General features: G+C 40.2%; 1 protein-coding gene across 1 annotated transcript in view; it reads right to left on the bottom strand.

The window, feature by feature from the left end:
* LOC126480525 (putative epidermal cell surface receptor) overlaps positions 1–25961 on the bottom strand; it is a 417170-nt gene that overhangs the window by 56944 nt on the left and 334265 nt on the right. The window contains 5 exon segments of the mRNA XM_050103873.1: positions 721–872; positions 6267–6457; positions 14549–14672; positions 15480–15536; positions 19076–20638. Coding sequence (XP_049959830.1) covers positions 721–872; positions 6267–6457; positions 14549–14672; positions 15480–15536; positions 19076–20638 — 2087 coding nt within the window.

Genomic DNA, 25961 nt, shown 5'->3' with positions numbered 1-25961 from the left:
TCAGACATTGCTTCTTGTGTATTCTATTGCTGTATCCCTAGAATAGTCTGTGTCAATCTTCTGAACTACTTCAAAGGAAGTGGTTATTAAATATATGGGCTACCTAATTGCTATCAATAATTATTTGGCTGTTCTCTTTAATAACCAAGATCTCATTTTCTTTAATTGAATTCTCAGTTAACCACAGACAGCACAGACTTCGAATTGTTGATCTAAGCAAGAACTACTGTTATGAATATATTTGAACTTGATTTTATTTTTTACATGCATGAAAACTCCACTTTTGTCCACATTTTCCCTACAGAAATTGGCTGCTAATTTATGGTCTTCTATGTTTAACATATGAATTACGTGGTGCTCAGACAGATGTAATACATCAACTTAATTTTGATCCTCTACAAGTTTGTTGACCTGGTTTTTAATCCTTTAACACTCTGATACATAATAGCAATGTTATTCAAACAAGTTATTTGTGTGTGACACTTCATTTATCTAAATTGCTTTTAAAGTAGTGCATCTGAGTATGGTATTTAACCTAAAAAAGGTTAGCTCTCACACTCAATTATAGCCAAGACAAGCATATGTAACTATATTTATTTAGACTCACATTTGAGGCCTAAACATTTGGTTTTAAATTATCAGTATTTACATGATTGCAGATACATTAGTTAATATTCAGTTGTGTGAAAAATAACTAAATTATTATGATAAAATGCTTACCTTATCATTAACTTCTTTGTACCTCAACTGAATACCATCTATGAACTGTGCTTCTTCTTCTTCAGAAAATCTGCGCCAGCTGAGATCGACCCATGTAGCATTAAGTTCAACTACAGCAAGAGCAGGATCTATCTCTATTATAGGTGGTAACGCTGAAATAGAAATACTGATGAGCCTTCCAAACTTCATGCAAATTTCACCATGCATCACTAACACATCAGGTAATAGATTAGATTAGATTAATACTAGTTCCATGGATCATGAATACAATATTTCGTAATGATGTGGAACGAGTCAAATTTTCCAATACATGACATAATTAAGTTAATTTAACAACATACTTAAGTTAATATAACAACTTTTTTTATTTTTTTGTGTTTTTTTAATTTTTTTATAATTTTTTTCCCTTAATTTATATCTAAAAATTCCTCTATGGGGTACAAGGAGTTGTCATTCAGAAATTCTTTTAATTTCTTCTTAAATACTTGTTGGTTATCTGCCAGACTTTTGATACTATTTGGTAAGTGACCAAAAACTTTAGTGGCAGTATAATTCACCCCTTTCTGTGCCAAAGTTAGATTTAATCTTGAATAGTGAAGATCATCCTTTCTCCTAGTATTGTAGTTATGCACACTGCTATTACTTTTGAATTGGGTTTGGTTGTTAATAACAAATTTCATAAGAGAGTATATATACTGAGAAGCTACTGTGAATATCCCTAGATCCTTAAATAAATGTCTGCAAGATGATCTTGGGTGGACCCCAGCTATTATTCTGATTACACGCTTTTGTGCAATAAATACTTTATTCCTCAGTGATAAATTACCCCAAAATATGATACCATATGAAAGCAATGAGTGAAAATAGGCGTAGTAAGCTAATTTACTAAGATGTTTATCACCAAAATTTGCAACGACCCTTATTGCATAAGTAGCTGAACTCAAACGTTTCAGCAGATCATCAATGTGTTTCTTCCAATTTAATCTCTCATCAATGGACACACCTAAAAATTTGGAATATTCTACCTTAGCTATACGCTTCTGATTAAGGTCTATATTTATTAATGGCATCATACCATTCACTGTACGGAACTGTATGTACTGTGTCTTATCAAAATTCAGTGAGAGTCCGTTTACAAAGAATCACTTAGTAATTTTCTGAAAGACAGTATTGACAATTTCATCTGTTAATTCTTGTTTCGCAGGTGTGATTACTATACTTGTATCATCAGCAAAGAGAACTAACTTTGCCTCTTCATGAATATAGAATAGCAAGTCATTAACATATATTAAGAACAACAAAGGACCCAAGACTGACCCTTGTGGAACCCCATTCTTGATAGTTCCCCAGTTTGAGGAATGTGCTGATCTTTGCATATTATGAGAACTGCTTATTTCAACTTTCTGCACTAGTCCAGTTAGGTACGAATTGAACAATTTGTGCACTGTCCCACTCATGCCACAATATTTGAGCTTGTATAGCAGAATTTCATGATTTACACAATCAAAAGCCTTTGAGAGATCACAAAAAATCCCAATGGGTGGTGTTCGGTTATTCAGATCATTTAAAATTTGATTGGTGAAGGCATATATGGCATTTTCTGTTGAAAAACCTTTCTGGAAACCAAACTGACATTTTGTTAGTACTTCATTTTTACAGATATGTGAAGCTACTCTTGAATACATTACTTTCTCAAAAATTTTGGATAAAGCTGTTAGAAGGGAGATTGGACGGTAATTGTTGACATCAGATCTATCCCCCTTTTTATGCAAAGGTATAACAATAGCATATTTCAGTCTATCAGGGAAAATGCCCTGTTCTAGAGAGCTATTACACAGGTGGCTGAGAATCTTACTTATCTGTTGAGAACAAGCTTTTAGTATTTTGCTGGAAATGCCATCAATTCCATGTGAGTTTTTGCTTTTAAGCAAGTTTATTATTTTCCTAATTTCAGAGGGAGAAGTGGGTGAGATTTCAATTGTATCAAATTGCATAGGTATGGCCTCTTCCATTAACAGCCTAGCATCTTCTAATGAACACCTGGATCCTACCACATCCACAACATTTAGAAAATGATTATTAAAAATATTTTCAACTTCTGACTTTTTGTTCGTAAAGTTTTCATTCAATTTGATGGTAATACTGTCTTCCTGTGCTCTCAGTTGACCTGTTTCTCTTTCAATAATATTCCAAATTGTTTTAATTTTATTATCAGAGTTGCTGATTTCAGACATGATACACATACTTCTGTATTTTTTAATAACTTTTCTTAATATAACACAGTAGTTTTTATAATGTTTGATAGTTTCTGGGCCACTACTCTTTCTTGCTGTCAGATACATTTCCCTTTTCCGGTTACAAGATATTTTTATACCCTTAGTAAGCCATGGTTTGTTACAAGGTTTCTTACGAGTATATTTAACTATTTTCTTGGGGAAGCAGTTTTCAAATGTACACTCCTGGAAATTGAAATAAGAACACCGTGAATTCATTGTCCCAAGAAGGGGAAACTTTATTGACACATTCCTGGGGTCAGATACATCACATGATCACACTGACAGAACCACAGGCACATAGACACAGGCAACAGAGCATGCACAATGTCGGCACTAGTACAGTGTATATCCACCTTTCGCAGCAATGCAGGCTGCTATTCTCCCATGGAGACGATCGTAGAGATGCTGGATGTAGTCCTGTGGAACGGCTTGCCATGCCATTTCCACCTGGCGCCTCAGTTGGACCACCGTTCGTGCTGGACGTGCAGACCGCGTGAGACGACGCTTCATCCAGTCCCAAACATGCTCAATGGGGGACAGATCCGGAGATCTTGCTGGCCAGGGTAGTTGACTTACACCTTCTAGAGCACGTTGGGTGGCACGGGATACATGCGGACGTGCATTGTCCTGTTGGAACAGCAAGTTCCCTTGCCGGTCTAGGAATGGTAGAACGATGGGTTCGATGACGGTTTGGATGTACCGTGCACTATTCAGTGTCCCCTCGACGATCACCAGTGGTGTACGGCCAGTGTAGGAGATCGCTCCCCACACCATGATGCCGGGTGTTGGCCCTGTGTGCCTCGGTCGTATGCAGTCCTGATTGTGGCGCTCACCTGCACGGCGCCAAACACGCATACGACCATCATTGGCACCAAGGCAGAAGCGACTCTCATCGCTGAAGACGACACGTCTCCATTCGTCCCTCCATTCACGCCTGTCGCGACACCACTGGAGGCGGGCTGCACGATATTGGGGCGTGAGCGGAAGACGGCCTAACGGTGTGCGGGACCGTAGCCCAGCTTCATGGAGACGGTTGCGAATGGTCCTCGCCAATACCCCAGGAGCAACAGTGTCCCTAATTTGCTGGGAAGTGGCGGTGCGGTCCCCTACGGCACTGGGTAGGATCCTACGGTCTTGGCGTGCATCCGTGCGTCGCTGCGGTCCGGTCCCCGGTCGACGGGCACGTGCACCTTCCGCCGACCACTGGCGACAACATCGATGTACTGTGGAGACCCCACGCCCCACGTGTTGAGCAATTCGGCGGTACGTCCACTCGGCCTCCCGCATGCCCACTATACGCCCTCGCTCAGAGTCCGTCAACTGCACATACGGTTCACGTCCACGCTGTCGCGGCATGCTACCAGTGTTAAAGACTGCGATGGAGCTCCATATGCCACGCCAAACTGGCTGACACTGACGGCGGCGGTGCACAAATGCTGCGCAGCTAGCGCCATTCGATGGCCAACACCGCGGTTCCTGGTGTGTCCGCTGTGCCGTGCGTGTGATCATTGCTTGTACAGCCCTCTCGCAGTGTCCGGAGCAAGTATGGTGGGTCTGCCACACCGGTGTCTATGTGTTCTTTTTTCCATTTCCAGGAGTGTATTTACAAAAATGTCATGAAATAAATTATATTTTAAATTGGCATCAGGTTCATGGTACACCTCACCCCAGTCTAACTGCTGTAGGCTTTCCCTGAAATTAGCAATTGTTAAATCGTTGACTGAACGTACTATTTTGGAGGACTGTTTAGTATTGCTAAATGGAGCTATGTCATATATTGTAACTAGCTGTGCACCATGATCAGAAAGACCATTCTCAACAGGCTGAGCATTTATCTTGGTCTATAAAGAAGTTATCTATCAGTGAGCTGCTATCCTTTACCACCCGAGTATGAAAATCAATAACGGGTGTCAAATTTAAAGAACTGAGTAATACTTCAAGGTCATTTTTCCTATTACCCTCTTTCAGAGAATCTACATTGAAGTCCCCACAAATAATAATTTGCTTCCCCCTGTCTGACAGATAGCACAACAAGGAGTCCAAATTTTTCAGAAATAGATGAAAATTTCCTGATGGGGACCTATATACAGTTACAATTATAAATGTGCCTTTATTTAATTTAAGCTCACAGGCACATGCTTCTATATGTTTCTCTACACAAAACTTTTTTGTTTCTGTACTTTTTGCACAATGATAACTTTTGACATATACGGCAACTCCTCCTTTCTCCATATTTTCTCTCATTACATGTGCAGAGAGCTTATATCCACTTACATTTACCTTATCCATATCAGTAACAATGTGATGCTCAGACAGGCATAGTATATCTATTTCATCCTCAACTTCTAAATCTTCTAAACAAACCAGAAGCTCATCTATTTTATTCTTTAAACTCCCAATATTTTGATGAAATATACTTACATTATTTTTAATTATACTTTTATGAGAACCTTTCCTTATTCTAACATTTGCAGTACTCTCCTGTCTGAGTTTCTCATTGTGCTTAGGCCTAGTTCCTATACGAACAAGGAGATATCTATCTGGCAAGATAAAGTTAAATGCATGTTGTCTTAAATGTATTTGTTTTTATTATACATTATAATTTGTCCAGAATAAGTGCAAATATAATAAGTAACAAATTCAGAAAGAGACACATTAACAGACCATATTAATTCACGTTAATGTCTGAATGCTGGGTGTGGTACGAGTTCACTATTATGCAGCATTTTTGCTTTATTTCCCTAACTGCTTATAATACTTTTACACAAATCATAGATAGTACATCTGTCCAATTTAGTTTACTCATTTTGAGCTGCAAGGGATGATCTGTGAAAATAGATTAGAGAACGTAAACTTCTTTGCCAAGATTGTTAATAATAACCTTTATTCTCAATAACCAATTTCAGTAATCAATGTTACCATTTTCAGATCTTGATAGATAGGTTATTGCATATTTCTTAAAATACCAGTAAAAATACCCTCCCTGATTAATTGTTAGGTAGATCTGTTATGTACCTTCCAATTAATGAGAATGAGTATTTTTACTGCTATTTTAAGAAATATGCAATAACCTGTCAACGGATATCTGAAGATGGTAACATTGATTATTGAAACTGGTTATCAAGAATAAAGGTTATTATTAGCATCTTGGCAATGAAGTTTATCTTCTCTAATCTACAACTGTACAAACTCACACAATTAAACCAAACAACTTACAATTATACTCAAATCATCAATCAATCATGAAATTGAAAGCAAAATGGAATTTACCTGGAGGTGTTCTGACTGAAATTACTGGACTGTGGGGAGCATTCTGGATGTCTCTCATCATGACTGAAATCTGTATTTGGTACTCAGTGTCAGGTTGAAGCTCTCCAAGTACAAATTCCAGTTGTGGTGTGGCTATGATGTCATCAGGTGGTGCCAAGATCTGTTGTTCCCATGAGGCCACATCATTATTCCTGAAAAAATTTTAATCTCAGTCTACAGTTAGGCAAAAAGAAATTGAATTTTAATTAAAAGTCAGAAAACTGCTATATATACATCTTTACATGACACTGAACACTTATCTTGGGTTTTAGGTTGTGAAAGGTGAAGCTCAAGATATGAAGACTTGTACCTGTAGAATGAACAATGATGGCAATAACCAACAGTTACAACTATCAAAGAGTAGACAAAAACTGCAATAAAAATAGGCAAATGCATATTCACCCAGAAATTAGAAGTTATGAAGAAAGCATGAAAACCATTACAATGGAATTTCATCATAATATGTCCCACCAAACAGAGAAATGTTTTAGAAAATCCAATATTAGATGTGGTTTCCAAGTTGACGATACACTAAAACTTCATGTGGAACATAGATTGAGAAGCATGCGTGACAAATTTGATGGCTCTGGGATATATAGGATTGACTGCAATAATTGTGATAAGTACAATATCAGCCAAACCAGCCACTCTTTTAATGTAAAGGTTAGTTGTATTTATGGCCACGTAACAAAACTGTCCTGGGGGTTGAATTTAATAGAAACTGGCCTTACTACAGGGAACTCTGAGAATATTATGTGTATTCTCCACAGAGTGCCAAAAGGTGTGGGACACAGCATGTTGGGATTACTCCATTTGTTATGATTTCAACTCCTGATAGTTAATTTATTTTATTCCTTAACTTATATTGCAGTTTTTATACACTTTCAATTGGTATACATCTGGTAGGTGCTTGGATAGTTAAAAATCCTAACTAAGCTTTGTCCCCCCTTAGATATAATATTCAGGGCATTACTGTGTGCTGATTCTTGTAACGTACATATGTAGTTTCCACGAGAGCTTCGCTAATTGAAATACAATCCATATTAGAAATTTCTAGTGAGCTAATCTGCATCTTTAAATAAATAAACATACACCATTAAAAAGACTAGTATTCCAGCTTTTAACTTACATATTTAAGTTTTCATAAAACTAATTAGCTCACAAAGTAATTAACAAGGGACTTCCATACCATTATAATTTGCCACTGCAAATTTTGCCTCTATGCTTGTTAGATTCCTAAATTTGACATTATACTTCTGTTGTTTTATTTTTATGAACAAGATGACATACTTCACTCTTTGATTAAGTCATTGATTAAGGTTTTGCATAATTTATTTTTTCATATGACTATGGGAAACATAAATGAGGAAAGGCACCCATTCAGCTGTAACTGGGTGTTGCATGGCTCATTGAAACACATGAAAACACACATGAAGTACTATTTTTATCACTCTTTGTATATGGGGGCCTCAAGCACTGAAAAAAGAGCAGTAGTTAAAAAAACTTATAATGACTCTGTACTGTTACTGTTTCTGTGTGCCACACATCAATCAGCTTCATGCGAACTGTTGCTTTTCCTCGTTTTTGTTTACTGAGTTCCTGCCAATCAATTGGCAGCACACTAGCAGCCTAAAAATTTCTGCATGTTGCGAAAGACCTAATACAGCCCACTTAGTCCTTATGGCCAATTCTCAGAAACTGACTTGTAGTGCATTCCACACCTGTGTAATGTGTATAAAATTCAAATTTTAAAGAATTAAAAGAAAGGAAAAACAGAAAGGACAAATCCCAAGTTGTATGAAAGTTCCCAATTTTCTTTTGAAGAGTTTACTATCCATCTAACATGTCTTTTCTATCATGTCTTTAATACAATTTTTTCTAAGTGTATACTGTTTTTAAACAAAGTTACAATTTACATTGAAAATGAAATTAACTGTTTCAGCTTTTTAACTATTTTGAGTTTTTCTGAATAATTTGGATGAAGATATAGATTTCCTCCCTCAGCAGCAGTAGTGATAAGGAGGAAACTGGGAGAAAATTTTGCATGAATTTACTAGACATGTTATAATGTTAGGTGGAGATTTTAATTTCCTGCTGTGGACTGGGAGATTCAATTGTTTAAGATATATATTAGAGGCAGAGAATCAGTGAAATTGTTCTAAGTGCTTTCTCCAAAATTACCGAGCCCAGTCAGAGAACCTGCTTATGAAGTTAACACTTAGACCTACTTGTTACTGATAGACCCAAACTTTTAGACTTGTAGAATGGAGAGACATTGATCATAAGGCTGTTACAGCATCAATGTACATGGCAGTAAATAGGAATAAAAATAAAGGTAAGAGCATCTTTCTACTCAGCAAGAATGACAAGAGACATCTTTCAGGTTACCTAACAGAAGAACTCCAGCAGTGACAATGCTGAGCATCAATGGACAAAGTGTAAGAGCATCTTGCAATATGCTTTAGGTGAGTACGTACTGGGAAAAATTGAGAAGGATGGAAAAGACCAACTGTGGTTCAGCAACTGTGTTAGAAAGCTGCTATGAAAACAAAGAGAGCTTCACTATAAATTTAAACATAGTCAAAGCCTCAAAGAAAAACAAGACACCAAAATTGGTGGTAAGGAGAGCCAAGCATGAAGCATTCAATGAATTCAAAAGTAAAATTCCATCAACTAGCTTGACAGAAAATCATAGGAAGTTTTCTTCTTATGATAAATCAGTAAATGGATTGAACCCATCTCTCTTGACAGTCTGTGACCACAGTGACACTGAAACAGACTATGACACAGAAAAGGTTGAATTCTACATTATTTTTGTCCAAAACTGTTTCACATGAAAAATCTCACTGTCGTTCCTTCTTTAAGTCAGTGCACAATTGTGAGATTTAAAACTTTCCTGGTGTACATATTGTTCCTCAAGATTTCGGACAAACTGCCAGACGTTTGCAACTGCCTCCCACAGTATTTCGGTGCAGAGACTTCTGGCCATCTTCAGGTGATACTGGCAAAAACTCCCTGAGCTCTGGTATTTAAGGACCCCCCAGCACATGCGTGGTGGATTCACTTGGCGTTGTACGTGCGCTACTTGAGCGCATTCGATTCTGCTGTGCCGCGTGCCCTCCGTGGTGAAAACTCACTGCATCGATAAGCTGGCCAGAAGACTCTGCACCGAAATATTGTGGCAGGAGGTTGCAAACATCCGGCAGTTCACCTGAAATTTTGCGGAACAATATGTACACTGGGGACATTTTAAATCTCACATCAAGAATCTCTATGGGAAGGAACTGATGCAGTATATTTGAAGGGTTTGATAAGTTACGGGAAAAAAGAGCAAGGCTACTGAGCTCTCTGATATTTTTATTAAGTTGCAGAGACAAGGGTATTATTCCAAAGTTTGCAAAAATTGTGCATTTTATTAATAGCATCGCTGCAAATAACATCAAATGCAAAGCAAGTATGGCGTTAGTGAGAGAGAGGATTCGTTTCAGTCGGCGTGAACTGGATTCCGTATCGAAGGACATGTATTATCTTCACTTAGAATTGGCAGCAAGGCTGTCTACATTGTCTTGGGACTGGGTGCATGGTGTGACATGGCCCAAAGCAAACTGGAGCCATGGCAAAGCTACGACGAGGCAAATAGCGAAGTTCGACCGACTTTCGACACAGATGCTGGAGGAAGTTCCTACTCGATGATCCGTTATTAATTTGACGAGGAAGCTTATAGATGATGCAACTATGTCTGTGTTAGTAAGAGGTCTCAATTTTGCTCTTACACCTGTCTCACCACTACTGCTGGACTTTGTCATTTCCATCGAAGAAGCTGTGAGTCGTCATGCTACAGATGAAGCTGAGGAAGTGTGCCAGGAATCTTGTCATGTGTTGACAAGAGCTACACCGCCAAAGAGCAACATCTCACCTATGGAGAGGGCAGCCCTCCGTAACTTGCGAGCAGACCCAGATACAGTTGTACTTAAATAGGACAAAGGTAATGCTACTGTTTTAATGCTCCGGGGGACTATACTCATAAGATTAATGTTTATTAAGCGACTCAACATATCACAAAATAGATAAGGATCCTACCACCTGAGTGGTGAGGAAAACAGCAGAACTTCTGACTGACAGTTCCTTACCAAAGGAGGTAATTAAGACACTAAAACCAAATATTTCAGTTCCACCTAGGCTATATGGATTGCCGAAGATTGACAAGGATAACGTGCCATTACGTCCAATTGTGCGTAATATTGGAGCAGCCACTTACGACTTAGCAAAGTATTTGGCTTCTTTGCTGAGAGCAATGGCAGGAAAGTGTCCACATCACATAAAGAATTCTAGTGATTTTATCAGCAAACATAAGTTATTGCAGCTGCAAAGTCATGACTTGTTGGTCAGTTTTGGCGTAGTTGCACTTTTTACAAATATACCTCCTGTGGACTCTCTACATCTCATTAGCAGCAGGTTTGGATTTGACATTACAGTGCTGTTTGAGCACACTCTCTCCTCCAGATATTTTTTATTTAACAACGAGTTTTATGAGCAATCAGACGGCGTCACCTTGGGGAGTCCTTTATCTCCCCTGATGGCCAATCTTTTTATGGAAGATTTTGAGGAGCGAGCACTTGCCTAAGCTGCTTTTAAACCAACAGTATTTTGGTGATATGTTGATGATACTTTCATAGTTTGACCTCATGGTTTGGATCATCTGTGAGAGTTCCTACAACATCTGAACTCCATACACAAAAATATAAAATTTACTATGGACTTAGAGAAGGAGGCTTGCCTGCCATTTTTAGACATATTGGTGCAACGTAATAACGATGGCACACTTGGTAATTCGGTATATAGAAAGCCCGCTCGCACAGACCTTTACTTGCAAGCCGCTAGTTGCCACCATCCAGCGCAAACGATGGGTGTTTTGAAGACAGTGTTTTGAAGACACTGATTCACCAAGCCCACGTTATATCTGACACCGATAGTTTGCAAATGGAACTGGAGCACCTACAGACTGTATTTCTGAAGAATGGGTACTCATCCCAGCAAGAGGAGAGAGCGTTGCAGACCTGTAAACGATGGAACAAAGAAGAGGAAGAGGTTTTTAAAACGACTGCCTATTTACCATATATTGGTAATATTTCAGCGCAAATAGGCAGAATACTAATAAAATATAAAGTGAAAGCAATCTTTCACCCTCCGGCAAAAATTTCGTCGCTGTTGGGATCTGTCGACTTAGAGCTGTGCAAGGCAGGTGTTTACAGGATTCTGTGTGAATGCGGCAAATCTTATATGGGGCAAATGACACATACTGTGCAGGACTGCATTGTAGAACATCAGCGGCATATTCGCCTTCTTCAGCCTTTTAAGTCTACCATCGCTGAACACTATATTTCCACTTGTCATGCCATGAATTATAATGAGACAAAAATTGTGGCCCATATGTCTAACTTTTGGAGTTCTATTGTTAATGAATCTGTGGAAATGCAGCTGTCTGACAATTAGCCTCTTATTAATCGTGATGGCAGTTACCAATTGAATTTGGCATGGAATCCAATTGTCGAAAAACTTCGTGTCCTCTGTTGCTGGCGTAGGTCTGTGCTGGAGCCGTAGGAAGACAATCAAATTGATATCAATGCAGCATGTTTTCGCCACAGAGGGCATGCGGCGCAGCAGAATCGAATGCGCTCAAGTAGTGCACACGCAACGCCAAGTGAATCCACCACGCATGTGCCGGAGGGGCCTTAGATACCAGAGCTCAGGGAGTTTTTGTCAGTATCACCTGAAGATGGCCAGAAGAATCTGCACTAAAATATTGTGGCAGGAAGTTGCAAACATCCAGCAGTTCGCCCGAAATTTTGTAGAACATTGCACAATTGTCAAAATGACATATCAAAATAAGTGACTATCAGGTAGAAAGGCAACTGAAATCACTCAACAGAGGTAAGGCCACTGGATCTGATGGGATACCAAATCAATCCTGCAGATAATATGTGAAAGAACTTTCCCCTCTTCAAGCAGGGGTGTAGTGTATGTTCCTAGAGGAGCAGATTGTTCCTAATGATTGGGAAAAAGCACAAGTTATTCCCATTTTCAAGAAGGGTTGTCGGTCAGACACGCAAAATTATAGACCTATATCTTTGACTTTGATCAGTGATAGAATTTTGAAACATGTTTTGTGCTTATGTGTTATGACATTTCTGCAGACTGAAAGTCTCCTGTGTAAGAATCAACATGATCTCCAAAACCGATGATCATGTGAAACCTGCTTGCTCTCTTCAGCCTTGAGACCCAGAAAGCAGTAGCTACAAGTGCCCATTTAGACCCTACATTACTTGACTTCTGGAAGGTATTTGATAGAGTTCTGCTTTGCCACCTAATGAACAAATTGCAAACGTAAGGTACATTGGACCAACTGTGTGACTGGATTGAAAGGTTTCTAGCAAATAGAATAATGCATATCATTCTGAATGGAGAGAAGTTTTAAGACATGAAAGTAACTTGCCCCAAGGGAATGTTATAGGACTATTAATTTTTTCAGTATATATAGATGATGTAGTAGGTAACATTGGAAGTTCATGATGCTTTTTGTGGAGGATGCTGTTGTATACAGTAAGTTGCAACAATAGAAAATTGTAGTGAAATGAAGGAAGACCTGCAGCAGATCAATGCATGGTGTTGGGAATGACAATTGACTCTTATCATAAACAAATATAATGTATTGCAAATACGTAGACTGGAAGACTTTTATTGCATAAGAGGTGATCTCAAAAGTTTGCATTCAAAGGCCATATAATCCATAATCAGTATGCCAATAAGGCAAAATTGCTATGAGCATTGGAGTAATCATCCCATTTGGTAAAACACCATGTCCTGCTGTGTGAAAAAGTCCTTAACTGCCTGCTACACATACTCGTACAACAGGAATCATTGATTCATTTTAAGGAACCCAAGGCCTGATAATCACATGGGGAAAGATCGGGACTATTAGGATGGGTGCTCAAGTGTTTCCCACTTGTCCAAAATGGATGAGGCTAGCCTCCCAGATCGACTGGCATCTTGTTTCAAATCGCGACTAGCACGGAACTTGGTTCACCATTCTGAAATGGTGGTTTTCAACAGACATGCTGTCCCATACACATTCTTCATTTTCTGATGGATGTTTATTAGTGTTTTTCCTTCAGCAGCCATGAAAGAATAACAGCATGTTGGTCCTGTTTGGATGCATTTGGTAATAACATCACTATAATTCACATTTACACAGTTACTGCAAACACATAGGAAAGACAAGAATGTCACACTAATCCCTTGCCTACACACTGTTTTGCATATATGCTGCATCAGTGGCCTCAAATGGAAACTTACATGATTTCAAAACAATCACTGGAAGCAGTTACTTCCATAAAATGTGTAGGGGTATGGGAACAGACTAATATGGAGTGGAATCACCACATAAAATTAATTGCATGTAAGGCAGATGCCAGACAGATTCATTGGAAGAATCCCCAGGAAATAAAGTCCACCAACAAAGAAAGTAGCTTACAAAAAATTCATTCAACCAATACTTGAATGCTGCTTATCAGTATGGGATCTGTCCAGACAGGACTGATAGATGAAATAGGGAACATCCAAAGAAGAGCAGCATGTTTTGTAACGAGTTTATTTAATATGTGTGAAAGTGTCAAAGAGGTGCTCAGCCAACTTCATTAGTAGATGCTGCAAGAGAGGCATTATGCATCATGGTATGGTCTACTGTTGAAGTTCTGAAAGCTTGCTTTCCTAGAAGTATCAACCAGTATAGTGCTTCCTGCTGAGTATATCGTGCAGAAAGTGCATCAAGATAAAGATAGAGGGACTCATGTCCACACAGAGGCTTACCAGCAATTGTTATTCCTTGAATCAAACATGTCTGGATCAGGAAAAAGGGGATGTGACAGTGGTACACAAAGTACCCTCTACCACACACGAAAAGGTGGCTTACAGAGTGTAGGTGCAGGTGTATAACACTACTAATAGTTTATTAACGATTTAATGTAACTCCTTTCTGTATGGGAACTGTGACTAAAAAGCTAAGGAACTTTTCTTGGTTGCATTCTCCACACATCATAAATATTAAGGATATTATGATGTGCTATATTTTAAATGACTGTGTTTTTAATTTTACTGAATTCAAGTTCTCCTTTCAAAAACCTTTGGGAACATTAAAACACAGCAACAAAAAGAGAACAAGTATGAAGAGTGTCATATCAGCTTACCCTTTATCAGATGTATATCTTAATTCTATACGACCATGTAAACCAACCAACACTGGAGGTACAGAAAACACAAGCCGGACTGATGTGGGATCCACAGCCTCCACGATATGGACTGTTATGTCACCTGTATGCAAGAAAGAAACAGAACACTTACATGAAAATGATAAGTAGAATAGCAGTTATATATTAATATACATGTACGAGGGCCTGCTGAAAAGTAATACCTCTGAAATTTTTATTCTGTTGTCAATATTGGTTGAGGTATTATATATCATGCATATTACCCAGTCAATTTTCCCACTTCACTGACTCAAGATGCAACCCTCTACCACCAGAAGGCTCTGAATTGTAATGTGTAACATAACTGTGTCAGTGCATGGAAAACAGTGTGCTACAGTTGAGTTACTGACTGCAGAAAACTTCATCCACACATGGAGCACCATCTCCTTCAGCTTGACAATCTCAGACTAGATACGAGCACTGTGACATCTGCAACAATCTGACATCTTGTGTTCACTGTCATCAGTCATCCTCTATACTGTCCCAACTGGGCTACATTGATTTTTATCTGTTTCCAAAACTTAAAGAACACCTTTGGAGACTTCACTTTGATGATAATGAAACGTGGCAATAATAAGTGAGATTGTGCCTCTGTCAACAATGTCAAACATTCTACAGTGATGGTATCAACGTTGGGAGAAATGTGTTCAGCACCAGAGTGACTAAATTGAGAATAAATATGTATACATGAAGAACATAGCTGTAGAATATTAATGAAGTTTATTTTATTTACAAAGCCTTAAAAGTTTTCACACAAAAAATTCAGGGCCATTACTTTTCAGCATGACCTCCTATTTTCTGTAGGGCAATTAATTCATTTGGAACAGGACTACAGTGAATAATTATGAAATGTAATTTTGAACATACTAACCTGTCTTCTGTGAGGGTAGTCTTGGAAATCCTGGTGGCAGGTTATCTATCCCAAATCCTGTAACAGGCCATGAAGTTAACTGTATGAACTTTAAAGCCTGAGATAGAATGTTTAGATGTGTGTGAAGTCCTAAGGGATCAAACTGCTGAAGTCATCAGTCCCTAGACTCACACACTAATTGAACTAACTTATGCTCAGGCCAACACACTCTCTCTCTCTCTCTCTCTCTCTCTCTCTCTCTCTCTCTCTAACCTCTGGCAGGAGGAAGCAAATAAAAGCTTGTGGTACTAAGTGTTCACATTAGCTAAAGAACTCATGTAACACATAATACATAAACTACAGACATTACAAACAGTATAAAAGTCAATTTACTTTGAGCTCTCATTTTAAGAAATAAGGAAGTGGTGAAGATTTTTGTGGTATAAGAGGGTAAATAGTCTGAGGCTTTATTATGTGGTATGTAGTTAAAGGGCAATAGACATTTTTCTCCAATTATGCAAATACTAGTATATGTTGTATTAACTCCTTAGATCCTTTCACTAACTTTTTGCAAACTCTCTTATTAAAATAAACCTCTTCGAAATTTATCAGAAATCACAAAATAATGATCCTCCTCCTAACATGGAATGGCCCATGAAACTACCTAGTAATTCTGATTTTTTTTTTTTTTTTTAAAAAGTATTTGTAATATAAGTGGCATTACTGAAGCACAACTTTAGAATTATACCTGCCATTTATTATACTTGCCCTTTATCCTGTATACTACTAAAATTCAGTGGATTAAAATGATGATGATGATGAGGATTAGCTTGTGATAAAGAAACCATGATGCTAATAGGGACATATTGCAGATAACTTCAGAAAACCATATATCTTTCAAAAATAACAGTACTCGTCATGTGAAATTTCTCCTGATGCAAATGCAATGTTACATGTGTCACCGCCAAAAGCTCCCAGAAATTAACAACAATACATGATCAAGCAATAGTGAATACTATAAGGAGATGGAACCTGAAAGGAGGAAATATGGTATAATAGCAATAAAGAGGGAAATAAAAGAATATTAACAATAGAAGAAATTTTGAAAGCATCAGCAAGAAAACAGATGTTAAAGAAAGACAGTAAAAAAATCTTTTTAAAAAATGATGATGCAAAGAGGAAAGACGGAAGAGGTATTTATTCAATTACTATGTTGCCAATCTTTTCCTTCATTCATCACAGTAATGGAAAGTCCTGGATAGAATCAAAATTATTGAGAGGATAGATATCCATTTATCTTACATAGTGATTATTGATACAACTGCTTCTGTATCTATCTATTGCTAGCCTTTACTTTTTTAAGGTGACCCGGTAGACTGCTCTTTCAATCATTATTTTCCTTCGCTCATTCATATCTATAATCTCATATTAAAGACACCCTACATGGTGTGATTCAAGTTCACTGTCTCATTTTTGCTGAATACAATTTGTCTTCCAAATAAAATTTCCAGTTTTTGCTTATTTAGCTTGAAGGAGAAGATAGCACATTGTTGGCATACATTCAATATCTCTAGAAACAACCATGCTTATTTCTGCCTCAGTATAAAGCACACTTAAACTGTCTTCACCTTTCTACTGGCTGAATACAGAGTGTTTCCTATTCCCCCTAAATTATCATCTCAGAACATATGTTAACCTTCCTCTTCCCTTCACTGAAAGAAATACCTCAATCATACCTTCTGATGTCATTCTCACACTTTTGACCACTCTTTCCTATCATCATTACTTGTGAACCAATATTCCTCACACCTCACAAAAGCAGCATGCATGCAGATATCAAATCAATTTTCTAACATTATTCAATGAAGATTATATGACTGGAGGGAAAGAAATAGATGAGATCATAACTTGTACTCAGGTTTCCATTACCTGAAACTATTGTCTGTTGCAATTCCTGAAACAATTGTCTTAAAGCACAAAGACAACAGTACAGGCCTCAATACATACTGGTTGTGTTCCTACCTGGGAAACTGTTTTAGTACGAACAGATCTTACAGATATAATTACCAATGAGTTTTGCTAAGAACCTGTGGTGATCATTGATTGCCAGTGACTCTGGAATGAGGAGTGTTCTACCTTCAGAGTCAGTGAGCTTTGGAACCAGTACTTTTGTTGTTGTTTTCAATGCTCTGCTATGTTTCATGTGACTGCATGATAATAAAGTGTGTTTGACAGAATAAAGTTGGTTATTTCTCTCTGTGAAATTCATCAGCATTGGTAAAAAATCAACAAACCTTTTATCATCCTTTTTTTCTAATGTTACTCACATTTTATTCCGAAGAGGACAAACAACAACCTGCACACTTGATATCAGGAAATTTAGTCCAATTGAAGAACATGCTCAGATTATTTAAAATAGAATTCAGTTTCCGTATTCAAAATAACACTGTGACCTTGTGAATGCCTCCTCATTCTTCTGTTAATTGATAAAAGTCATAAATACATCAGATGTCTCTTCCTGGTACCAATTTTATGTAGTTATGGACCTTTTACAAAAATTAATGTTCACTTGGGTATCATGTTCACATGTGTCACAAAATCTAAAATGTACATAATTATCCAGCAGGTTATTTGGGTTCCACCATTTAAAACAACTCATCAATTTCAAAGTTGTATTATGCTCCAAGAATATCAGACGATTCACAAGCATTTGTTAAATTTGGACTCGGTATACAATTTTTTCCTTGCAATTATCCTGAGTACATCTTCTACTCAGACTGTTTTATCACATAGATTTCATTTACTTCTTTTGGTCTATTTAATATCATTTGTAGCTCTTCTGTTTGGTTTCAGAATCAATTGTTTCAGCACTGAGCCTTATTTATATCATTTGTATGTAATCCAGAGAACTCTCAACACTAGCAGAAACTTGTGATTAGATTTCAGTAATTTTCCAACAAAAGTTAAACCCATGTAACATAATACTACAGGATTTATTTAAGAAATTAACATATGGTCACTTCCATTTATACTCCATTATGCGTGTAATTAATTTATAAGAAAAAAAAGTAGATATATCTTTTGCACTTTATAACTGTGTAAAACTCACCCTGAATTTTTGGTTATATTTTGGAAATCTTGTATTTAAAAAGGACAGAATTACATAAAATTAAATCTTAGAATTTTATAGGCAGCATTGCACCACCCTTCCATGTCTCCAACAATTTTATATTGAGGCAAGTATAAGTTTTCAATGAAAGCATAACAAATGGGTTATACTGTTCCACCACTCTGGACATTTTAAATTATAGCGTTAAAAACTTAAATATTAAATTAAATGTTGTAGGGTACCTGCACCTGTAGTACTACTTACACAACAACAATAAAAGAATTTAGAGCCTAGGTCTACCAGAACTGCCCCAAGTCAATGGAATAATCGATTTGCTTGTAAAGTTAAAAGTTGGCCACCACTACAGAACATCACAGCACTCATGCTCCTCATTCCACCAATCACAGATTCAAATATATCTTTTCCCTGTCCCACTACATTGCTGCTGCAATAATTTAATGGATCCACCACCGCAGTTCTATCTACTGCAGATATTGAGGGCAGGTACCTGAATGGTTTCGAGGGTCAGAAAGAAGACCCTGCTGGTGCAGACGCGCCAGTAGCTCCTCAGGAGTGGTCGGAGGACCACGAGGATGACTGTGAGGTGACACCATGGTCCCCTGCTGTGAGTTGTAAAGGGGTGCTTGGGGGGCAGCATGCTGTTGAATGTGGTACAAAAAGTCTTCAGGGATTTGGAGAGGATTAGGTTGGAATGGTTTCTGCCCTGTAGATTTCTTTCCTAAAATGTCATGTTCAGACATAATATCAGCTGATGATGATTGTGATTTTTGTGCTAAGTTTATGTAAGCAAGTTTATCATTCGGAAATCTATTGGAGTCTGGAGCAGTGTTTGGTAAAGCGTCTCGTTCTCTTGCACCTTTAGGAATTGTCTGCTGAGAAGCAGTGTTTGGAATAACAACATCATTAAATCCCTGTGGATTTGATGAACTCAACCATTCTCCATGGAATGTATGTGGTAGTAAGGCTTTCTGAGGAGCTGGTATTTTATCTGGGATGTATGGAGGCGATTGGGCAAAATTCTGGCTATGGTGTGGATCTATAATATCAGGGTTCTGCAAAAATATTTCATGTGAACCAGCACCATTACTTGTGGTACCTGGCACGTGATAAAATACCTCTTGTGGGTGGACAGGATTGTGAGAAACTTGTACCTTAGCACCTGGAGGAAGAAGTCCCTGTTGTTGAAGTTCTCTTATTAGTTGTTCCTCTAGAGAGCCTGGGTACTGTTCAGGAGGATGAAATTCTGTAGGTATTTGTGGAAAACCTAAATGTTTAATTTTGAAGTCATTGTGTTCAGGGTTTTTCACCACTGGTCTGGAGGCACCATGAGAGGGTGCAGGAGTTATGTAAATTTGTTCTGATACTTTGGGTTTGGAGTCATTTATTTTGGAAACAGGCCCAGGTTGTGTTAAATTTTTCTGTCCAGCATCAAGTTCTTTCAGTAGCAAGTCTGTACCTGGCAATCCAGTAGAAGTCATTCCAGCTTTACTGTCAGTTGTATCAGGTTTAGTTAAACCTGTTGAATTTTTAACTGAGATATTGTTTAAAATGTTTGTTTCATGTTTTCCATAAGTTACAGTGGGCAGAAAGCTATTAGAAGTATGGTCATCCAAGTCAAGCTGTCCACCATCCATTGCACTTCCAAGCTGTTTGGCATTAGAAGTCATGTGACTAATGAAGTCATTATGTCTGTGGTCAACCAAGTCAGTTTCCTGCAAGGGAAGAACAGGACTTTTTGGAATGTACTCAAGAACATCATGAGATTTATTTCTTGTGGCCATCATAGGAGGCTGTGACAAATGATCAGGTGCAAAAGGCCCCTGAAAAACATGAGGTTTTTGTTCACTGATATTTTCTTGGAAATGTTCCATAGGCATTGACACTGAAGACTGGGTACCTTCCTGTGTTGTTACTGAAGTTAAATCTTGTGATGGTGACTGGGAAAGTGAAGGGTGGTAAACAAGTTTTGAATCTGGGGAGACATGGGAAGAGTTGTCTAACTGGTGATGTCTGTGTTCTGTCCCAAGCAGTCTGTCCATAGTGTCTGTCCCTGAAACAGTACAGGAAGAGTCAGGGACTGAAATCTAATTACATTATTTCAGAAATGACTTATGACTTCAGTGCAGTTATCTATAAGAATAGAGGTTAGCTTAAGGCTACCAGGTAACACAAACATTAAATATGACAATATTAGAGAAGGAAAGTTGCCACTCACCATATAGCGGAGATGCTGAGTCGCAATAGGCACAACAAAAATTCACACTACTATAGCTTTCGGCCATTAAGGCCTTTGTCAGCAATACACACACACACACACACACACACACACACACACACAAATGCAACTTGCATACACACCTGCAGTCTTAGACAACTCAAACCACATTGCGAGCAGCAGCACCAGTGCATGATGGGGGTGGCAACTGGGTGGGGGTAAGGAGGACGCTGGGGCGGGGAGGGGGGATTGTATGGTGAGGATGGCAGACAGTGAAGTGCTGTAGTTTGGATGGGGGACAGGAGAGAAGGTGCGGGGGGGGGGGGGGGGGGGGGGGGGGGGGGGGGGGGGGGTGTAAGTAGCAGTAAGGAGAGAAATAAAAAGAAATTAAAAGACTGGGTGTGGCAGTGAAATGACGGCTGTGTAGTGCTGGAGTGGGAACAGGGAGGGGGCTGGATAGGTGAGGACAGTGACTAATGAAGGTTGAGGTCAGGAGAGTTATGGGAATGTAGGATGTATTGCAGGAAAAGTTACCAACTGTGCAATTAAGAGAAGCTGGTGTTGGTGGGAAGGATCCATATGGCACAGGCTGCAAAGCAGTCATTGAGATGAGGTATATCATGTTTGGCAGCATGTTCAGCAACAGGGCAGTCCACTTGTTTTTTGGTCACAGTTTGTCGGTGGCCATTCATGCAGACAGATAGCTTGTTGGTTGTCATGCCTACATAGAATGCAGCACAGTGGTTGCAGCTTAGTTTGTAAATCACATGACTGGTTTCACAGGTAGCCATGCCTTTGATGGGATAGGTGATGTTAGTGACCAGACTGGAGTAGGTGGTGGTAGGAGGATGTATGGGACAGGTCTTGCATCTATGTCTGTTACAGGGGTATGAGCCATGAGGTAAGGGATTGGGAGCAGGGGTTGTGTAAGGATGGACAAGTATATTGTGTAAGTTCGGTGGACGGCGGAATACCACTGTAAGAGGGGTGGGAAGGATAGTGGGCAGGACATTTCTCATTTCAGGGCACGACGAGATGTAATTGAAATCCTGGTGGAGAATGTAATTCAGTTGCTCAAGTCCCAGATGGTACTGAGTTATGAGGTGAATGCTCCTTTCTGGCTGGACTGTGGGAGTTTGGGAGGTGGTGGGAGACTGGAAAGATAAGGCACACAAGATTTGTTTTTGTCCAAAGTTGGGAGGATAATTATGGTCAGTGAAGGCTTTAGTGAGACCCTTGGTACATTTTGAGAGGGAATGCTCGTCACTGCAGATGCGACAATCACTGGTGGCTAGGCTGTATGGAAGGGACTTCTTGGTATGGAATGGGTGGCAGCTGTCAAAGTGGAGGTATTGCTGGTGGTTAGTAGGTTTGATATGGATGGAGGTACTGATGTAGCCATCTCTGAGGTGGAGGTCAACAGCTAGGAAGGTGGCTTGTTGGGTTGAGTAGACCCAGGTGAAGCAAATGGTGGAGAGGTTGATGAGGTTCTGGAGGAATGTGGATAGGGTGTCATCAATGAATCTGAACCAGGTGAGGGGTCTAGGATTCTGGGTTTTTAGGAAGGATTCCTCTAGCTAGTTTAGCATAGGATGGTGCCATGCGGGTGCCCGTAGCCTTACTCTGGATTTGTTTGTAGGTAATGCCTTCAAAGGAGAAGTAATTGTGGGTGAAGATATACACTCCTGGAAATTGAAATAAGAACACCGTGAATTCATTGTCCCAGGAAGGGGAAACTTTATTGACACATTCCTGGGGTCAGATACATCACATGATCACACTGACAGAACCACAGGCACATAGACACAGGCAACAGAGCATGCACAATGTCGGCACTAGTACAGTGTATATCCACCTTTCGCAGCAATGCAGGCTGCTATTCTCCCGTGGAGCCGATCGTAGAGATGCTGGATGTAGTCCTGTGGAACGGCTTGCCATGCCATTTCCACCTGGCGCCTCAGTTGGACCAGCGTTCGTGCTGGACGTGCAGACCGCGTGAGACGACGCTTCATCCAGTCCCAAACATGCTCAATGGGGGACAGATCCGGAGATCTTGCTGGCCAGGGTAGTTGACTTACACCTTCTAGAGCACGTTGGGTGGCACGGGATACATGCGGACGTGCATTGTCCTGTTGGAACAGCAAGTTCCCTTGCCGGTCTAGGAATGGTAGAACGATGGGTTCGATGACGGTTTGGATGTACCGTGCACTATTCAGTGTCCCCTCGACGATCACCAGTGGTGTACGGCCAGTGTAGGAGATCGCTGCCCACACCATGATGCCGGGTGTTAGCCCTGTGTGCCTCGGTCGTATGCAGTCCTGATTGTGGCGCTCACCTGCACGGCGCCAAACACGCATACGACCATCATTGGCACCAAGGCAGAAGCGACTCTCATCGCTGAAGACGACACGTCTCCATTCGTCCCTCCATTCACGCCTGTCGCGACACCACTGGAGGCGGGCTGCACGATGTTGGGGCGTGAGCGGAAGACGGCCTAACGGTGTGCGGGACCGTAGCCCAGCTTCATGGAGACGGTTGTGAATGGTCCTCGCTGATACCCCAGGAGCAACAGTGTCCCTAATTTGCTGGGAAGTGGCGGTGCGGTCCCTTACGGCACTGCGTAGGATCCTACGGTCTTGGCGTGCATCCGTGCGTCGCTGCGGTCCGGTCCCAGGTCGACGGGCACGTGCACCTTCCGCCGACCACATCGATGTACTGTGGAGACCTCACACCCCACGTGTTGAGCAATTCGGCGGTACGTCCACCCGGCCTCCCGCATGCCCACTATACGCCCTCGCTCAAAGTCCGTCAACTGCACATACGGTTCACGTCCACGCTGTCGCGGCATGCTACCAGTGTTAAAGACTGCGATGGAGCTCCGTATGCCACGGCAAACTGGCTGACACTGACGGCGGCGGTGCACAAATGCTGCGCAGCTAGCGCCATTCCACGGCCAACACCGCGGTTCCTGGTGTGTCCGCTGTGCCGTGCGTGTGATCATTGCTTGTACAGCCCTCTCGCAGTGTCCGGAGCAAGTATGGTGGGTCTGACACACCGGTGTCAATGTGTTCTTTTTTCGATTTCCAGGAGTGTAGTTGGTCATGGCGACTAGGAAGGATGTTGTTGGTTTGGAATCCATAGGGCGTTTGGAAAGGTAATGTTCAACAGCAGTAACATTGGCATTTGGAATGCTGGTGTACAGGGAGGTGGCATCGATAGTGATGAGCAGGGCACCGTGTGGTGAAGGGACAGGAACTGTGGAGAGTCAGTGGAAGAAACAGTTGGTATCTTTTATATAGGAGGGTAGGTTCCAGGTAATCAGTTGAAGGTGTTGGTCTATGAAAGCATAGATTCTCTCAATGGGGACACAGTAACCGGCCACAATGGGTCATCCTGGATGGGTGGGTTTATGGACCTTAGGAAGTATGTAGAAAGTGGGAGTGTGGGGAGTGGTGGGGTAAGTAGAGAGATTGACTCTGGGGAGGGGTTCTGGGATGGGCCTAAGAATTTGATTAGTGACTGGAGATCCTGCTGGATTACCAGAATGGGGTCACTGTGGCAAGTTTTGTAGGTGGATATATCTGACAACTGACGAAGTCCTTCCGCCATGTAATCCTTACGGTTCAAAACAATGGTGGTGGAACCTTTGTCTGCAGGTAAGATTATAAGGCCAGGGTCAGTTTTCAGATAGTGGACTGCAGTTCTTTCTGTGGATGTAAGGTTAGTTTGCATATTGAGGGATTTGGGGAACGATGCTGAAGCAAGGTTCGAGGTTAAGAAATTATGGGAAGTTAACTGGGGGCAGTTTGGAGACAGTGGGAGTGCATCACAGTTGGATAGAGGATTGAACTGAGTTAGTCAAGGTTCAATATTGGTCTTTAGTTGAGTCTGATTGGTCGGGTTGGTAGCAAAAAAGTGTTTCCACTGTAGGGACCGGGAGTAGGAGAGAAGGTCTTTAACAAGTCCTGCGTGACTGAATTTGGGTGGGGGGCACAAGGTGAGGCCTTTGGAAAGGACTGATATTTCTGTGGGATTAAGGCTTCTTGAAGGAAGGTTCATGACTGTGTCGTGGGTCTGTTAGATTCTGGGTTCTGTGTGGTGGTGGGAGTTTTGGAGGGTGGGGTAAGCGTAGTACGTCTGCGAGACATGGTTTGTAAGCTATGATGGGACATGGGGGAGATTTGGAGGTTGTTGTAGAGGTGGTGGACATTGGTACTCCGAGGTGGGAATAGGAAGTGAGCAGTATGGAAAGCTTTTTGAGGTGGCATTGTGCATGTTGCTCAAGTTCCTGCAGGGCAAGTTTCAATGAGTGTTATGGGTTCCAGGAATTTGGAATTACATAGCAGGAGAATTTTGCGGATGGAGAGAAGGTACTGCAAGGAGGATTGGGCTTGGTTGATATGGTTTTGCAGGACTATGTTGGTGAGGGCTAAGGATTGGCCAAATCTGAACAGGTGGAGGTCATTGTGAAAGAAGGTGTGGCAACCAGAGATGGTCTACTTGATGGTAAGGCCATTAGGGGGGATTTCATGAGCCAAGCAACAACACAGGAACAGAATGTAGGACTGAGATCTGGCTAGGGATGAGGAAACTTTTCTGTACTGATGCAGATGGGAGGAGCAAGGATCCATGGTGGTGCAAAAAATTCGAAAAATTATGTAAAAAAGTAGAATTATGTCCAAAACACTAAATATGTAATGGTAATTTAGAAAATCAAGACAATTAGACAAAGTGAGAAATTATTGTGTGCAGGCTATTCACCAAAGTTAACAAGTGTCAACATTTTGTCATTGTGAATTAATTCTAAGCAGTTGCATCAATTATTAATATCTTTTTCAAATTATCTGTTTGTTAAGAAAACAAATTTAAGCATCAGAAAGCTATTAAACATTAAAGAAAATAATAAATTATAAATACTGACACATTCAGTTTCAGGGACTCATATAAACTAAAGTTATGAGTCTCTACACTTCTAATGAATAGCTGTTGATAATTTTATATTAATGGGCTGTATTAGGTCTTTTGCAACATGCAGAAATTTTTAGGCTGCTAGTGTGCTGCCAATTCATTGGCAGGGACTCAGTAAACAAAAACGAGGAAAAGCAACAATTCACATGAAGCTGATTGATGTGTGGCACACAGAAACAGTAACAGTACA

This window comes from Schistocerca serialis, chromosome 1 (assembly GCF_023864345.2).
Source record: "Schistocerca serialis cubense isolate TAMUIC-IGC-003099 chromosome 1, iqSchSeri2.2, whole genome shotgun sequence".
NCBI classification, from domain to species: Eukaryota; Metazoa; Arthropoda; class Insecta; order Orthoptera; family Acrididae; genus Schistocerca; species Schistocerca serialis.
This window is presented reverse-complemented; position numbering and strand designations above follow the sequence as displayed.